At 40.3% G+C, this 5000-nt stretch overlaps 1 protein-coding gene across 1 annotated transcript in view; it reads left to right on the forward strand.

Moving 5' to 3' along the window:
* LOC113822183 (chondroitin sulfate proteoglycan 4-like) overlaps positions 1–5000 on the forward strand; it is a gene marked incomplete at its 5' end in the record, with an annotated part of 45254 nt that overhangs the window by 3576 nt on the left and 36678 nt on the right. Inside the window, 3 exon segments of the mRNA XM_070144652.1 lie at positions 604–862; positions 1716–1805; positions 4236–4466. Coding sequence (XP_070000753.1) covers positions 604–862; positions 1716–1805; positions 4236–4466 — 580 coding nt within the window.

Consider the following 5000-nt stretch of genomic DNA (forward strand, 5'->3'; position numbering starts at 1 on the left):
GATTAAGGAAGGTGGAATAAGATTGTATATTACCATTACTATTATTATTATTATTGGTTTTGCTTCCTTGTCATTGTTATTCAAAACTGGTAGGTAAAGATTAGATAAAACGCATTGCCTGTCTTTCTCATATATCTTATAAGGAATATGAATAAAATCCAATCTATCACATTTATCTACAGCTTACATATTTTTTTTTTAGTGAATGAATAAAAAAGATTAGCAGATGAAAATAAATGAAATATGTAGCCCATTTATCTTATAACGAATGGATAAACTTCCTTGCCCATCTCTTAGTAAGAAATAAAAAAGAAAAAAAAGGATGATTGATATTAGTAATATCCCCTGCGTACGTTATATATCTTATGTAATGAATTAAAAAAAGAAAAAGAAAGAAAAAAGAACACGCAAAAAAGGCATGATGATGATAGTGATAGTGAGAATAAAAATAAAAATAAAAATTAACTAAAATAATATAAAATAAAATAAACAAAAAAATAAATAAAATAGAATAAAATAAAAATGAAATAAGAAAATAAAAAAACAATAAAAATAAAGAAAGAAAATCATACTAATCCTCCCCCCTCCCCCCTCCCCACCCAGCCTCGAGGGATGCGTGCAGAACCTGTTCGTGGGCGAGAACAGACTCAGCATCCGGGAATCTCGCGTCACCCTGGGCATCAAGGCGGACTGCAGCTGGGCGTACCCGTGCCTGAAGAACCCGTGCGTGGATGGCGCCCGCTGCGTGCAGGAGGGGACGGACGGCTTCAAGTGCGAGTGCGACTTGGCCCTTTGCGTGCGCCAGAACTTCACGACGGCCTACAAGGTGTTCACCAAGACCACGCTGCCGTTCAATCTGGAGGTGAGGATGTGTGTTTATTTTGGATTTTAAGGGAGGGAGGGAGGGGGAGATGGAGGGAAGGAAGGAAGGAAGAAGGGAGGGAGGGAGGGAGATGTTCAATATGGAGGTGAGGATATGTGTGATGTTTATTTTGGATTTTAAGGAATGGTGAATGGCCTGTGTTCAACGAGAGAGGGAGAGGGAAGGGGAGGAGAGAGGGAAGATGGGAAGGAAGGGAGAAGGGAGGGAGGGAAGATAGGAAGGAGGGAGTAAAGATAGGTAGGGAGGGAGGGAAGTGTTCACGAAGACCACGCTTGTGTTCAATCTGGAGGTGAGGATATGTCATGTTTATTTTGATTTTTAAGGAAAGGTGAATGGCCTGAAAGAATGGGATAGAATGGAGATAGGAGGAAGGAGGTGGGGTGGGGGGGAGGGAAGAAGGGAAGGAGGGAAGGAGGTGTTCACCAAGACCACGTAGCCGTTCAAACCTGAGCTGAGAATATGTGATGTTATTTTGTATTTTAAGGAATGGTGAATGGCCCATGTTCAACTACGGGTTGAGAGGAGGCTGAAAGAATGGAATAGAATGGTATTCGTTTGAGAAAGGTGGGAAGGGGGTGAGGGAGAGGGGTAGGAGGGAGGGGGGGAGAGAAAGAGGGAAGATAGGAAGGGAGGGAGGGAGGGAAGGGAGACGGGAGAGGAGGGAAAAAGGGAGGGAGGGCGGGAAGAATGAAAGGAGGGAAGGAGGGAGGGATGGAAGAGGGTAGGAGAAGAAGAGAGGGAGAGAGAGAGGAAGAAAGCAGGGAGGGTGGGGCGGGAATTTTACATCAGATATCAATGACAGATTTCTCACGCCCACGCCCTTTCCTTACAGATCCTCAGCCTCACGCCCATGGAGGTGCAGGAAGGAGGTCAGGCTCTGATCACCTCACACCACCTCCACCTTGTCCTCGACTATGAGAAGGTGAGTTGGATTTTCATGTGTGTGTGTGTGTGTGTGTGTGTGTGTGTGTGTGTGTGTGTGTGTGTGTGTGTGTGTGTGTGTGTGTGTGTGTGTGTGTGTGTGTGTGTGTGCGTGCGTGCGTGCGTGCGTGCGTGCGTGCATGCGTGCGTGCGTGCGTGCATGCGTGCGTGCGTGCATGCGTGCGTGCGTGCATGCATGCGTGTGTGCGTGCGTGTGTGCGTGCGTGCGTGCGCATACCTCTTTTTGCAGAAGCTTACAATTATCATTTTTTTCTCTCTCCCTCTCTGTAATGTTTACATAAAGTTCCTTCCATCAAAATGGCTTTTGTACTCCTCACTGCAAACGTAACACAAAACGAGCATCGCAGTTATATAAGTGATTATATAAGTGATCATTCCTGCCTCTGAAAATCCCTTTGGCTTGTTATCCGCCGGAAGTATCGTTCAGAACAATCATTTGCGTTTCTTGCCTCCTCCCTTCGCCTGCATTTCGCTCTATTGTTTCCCCGCGTAGCACTGTCTTCGTGTTCGATTAACCAAATAGATCTTTTGGAAATTAAATGTAAACCAGGAGCAAAGGAAAATCTACCTTCTATACCATGTTGCATTTGGCTTTTCGAATTTTATCATTATCACAATTTTTTATCTCCGTTTGGTAGTTCATTGGTAGTTTTCATTACAATTAGCCATACGATATATATATATATATATATATATATATATATATATATATATATATATATATATATATATATATATATATATATATATATATATATTTTTGTATTTTTTTTTTTTTTTTGTTTTGTTTCTTTTTGTAACATCTTGTTCCCGATCCGTTTAAGAAATCTTGTTATTCTGTTATTCGAGGTTTCAAATTTCTACATTTCGCTTTTGTGACTTTTTGTAACCAGATGTACACTGTAACCCGATCTTTGTACATGCTATCATATTATTGTATTCATATTTTGTAATCCATTTTGTAAGAGACTTCAGAAACGTATTTATAGCCTTCTTATTGTTTATAATTGCTTGCTAATCTCCGATCGTTCTTTTAGCCTCATTTTCTTATTTATTTTCTTTTATCAAAATTCAAGTATGCGTCTCCTATTTTTACTTTCCCCTTTCTTTTCATATTCCGCGCTCGTTACTATATTTGCTCTTGCAACTTTTGGAAATCCTTCTTCTAACAATGTTCTAGCTCCCTCTGATGAACACGAAGCTTTATGCAGCTTAATTGCAGCTTACGGAAGCATTTTCAATTATTCCTTTAAAAGTTCGGGGTCTCCCTTTATCACATGTATTTATGTTATTGTATTTATGTTTACGTAAATGTTTTAATAATCCTGATAACGTAACGAAATCTGCCTCCATTAGTTGTCAGAATGGATTGGATATAATTTGTTTTTGTTTACCTAGGTATTTTCAAGTTATTTTAGTGGTTTTGGCCTTACTTTCTCATTAATTTTATTTTAGAAGCAGTGGAATGGTGTAATTTAGTTTAAGTGTACGTATTTTCATATATTCTTTTAACGGAGTATGACTTCCATTTTTAAATAAATACTCTCATATACTGTACGTATGTATATGTAATTATTTTTATGTCATAAAAAATCATCTACCGGTAGGCCTATGTGGATTTACATCACTTGCGTACTTAAATTCCAGACATCCTTCTTTGAGGAAAAGTTACCTCCTTTATTAGTCCCCAAGATGAATAGGATACGGTAATAAATTCGTTTTTGTGCGTCCTTGCGTCATTCCAGCAACTATCTTTTGACGCACCTCGCCCTCCAACCCCCCCCCCCCCTTCCCCTCGAGCAGTCATAAATTCAAGTTGTATTTTCGTTTCTTTACGTCGTTTCAACAACCACACCGATCTCTTCTTATTGTATTTCGCCCTCCCTCTCTCTCTTCCCCCCTCCCCCCTCCCCCCTTCTCCCTCGCATAATCGTAACTCATGTTGGAGGTCTTTTTACTTCGCGTACTTCTCCCTCTTCCCTTCTCCATCCCTCCGACAGTCGTTATTAATATTGTTGTGTTTTTATCTACTTTCGTCATTTCAACAACCATCTTGGTCTCCTTCTCTCCTCTCTGACAGTCGTAGGTCATGTTTTATTTTTGTTTACTTACGTTATTCCAACAATGTCAACACTCCTTTCTTAGCGGACTTCGCCCTCCCTCCTCCTCCTCTTCCTTCCCCTCCCTCCGACAATCGTAAATCGAAACGTAATACAAAGGATTCCACACGACAATCGTAATTAATAACTCAATACACAATATTCCCCCCAACAATCATAATGAATACTTAACAATCCACCCAACAACCGTAATTCATAATTTGATCATTACCACCCGACAATCCTAATTCAATAACTAAACATCGTTTTATCCCGTCTCCCTCACGCCCTCCCGCTTCTCCCTCCTCCAGTACGGCGTGAGGGAGTCCGGCGTGCACTTCCACGTGATCACGCCCCCCTCCCGAGGCCGGCTGGACGTCGACCTCCCGCGACGCCCTGAGGACACCATCTTCACCCTCCTGGACCTCAACGACGACCGCGTGACCTACTTCCACGACGGCTCGGAGACCACTGAGGACTCCATCGTGCTCGAGCTGGAGTTCGTCACGCGATCGGGATACATCCTGCCTTCGTATCTGCAGGTAAATGGGATCGCCTTTTCGTCGTTGGATTTTTTTTTTTTTTTTTTTTTACCATGTTTATTGGGGGAAGATTTTTTTTTTGCCCTTTTTATTGGGTCAGTTATGTTTTTTTGTCTTCTTATTGGGTGAATTTTTTTTTCTTTTTTTTGTCTTTTTAATTGGGTGAAGTATGTTTTTTTGGCCTGTTCATTGGGCAAAGTATGTTTTTTTTGCTTTTTTAATTGGCTGAAGTATATTTATTCCCCTTTTATTGGGTGATTTTAAAAATATTTTGCCTTCGCTTGATTATGGGGGGTTTATTTTTTATGTCTTATATTGTTTTTGCAGTTTGTCTACGTCTTTGTTTCTTCATATATTTATCTCTTTATCTATTTCTATACTTACTAGGAAGTTTATTTATTTATATGTTTATTTACAAATTTATTTATATGTTTATTTACAAATTTCTTTCTTTATTTATTTATCTTTCTATTTATTCATTCATTCATTTACTCATCCATTTATCCGTGTACGTATTTAAGGGTAGGGAAGTAG

This window comes from Penaeus vannamei, chromosome 32, assembly GCF_042767895.1.
Source record: "Penaeus vannamei isolate JL-2024 chromosome 32, ASM4276789v1, whole genome shotgun sequence".
NCBI classification, from domain to species: domain Eukaryota; kingdom Metazoa; phylum Arthropoda; class Malacostraca; order Decapoda; family Penaeidae; genus Penaeus; species Penaeus vannamei.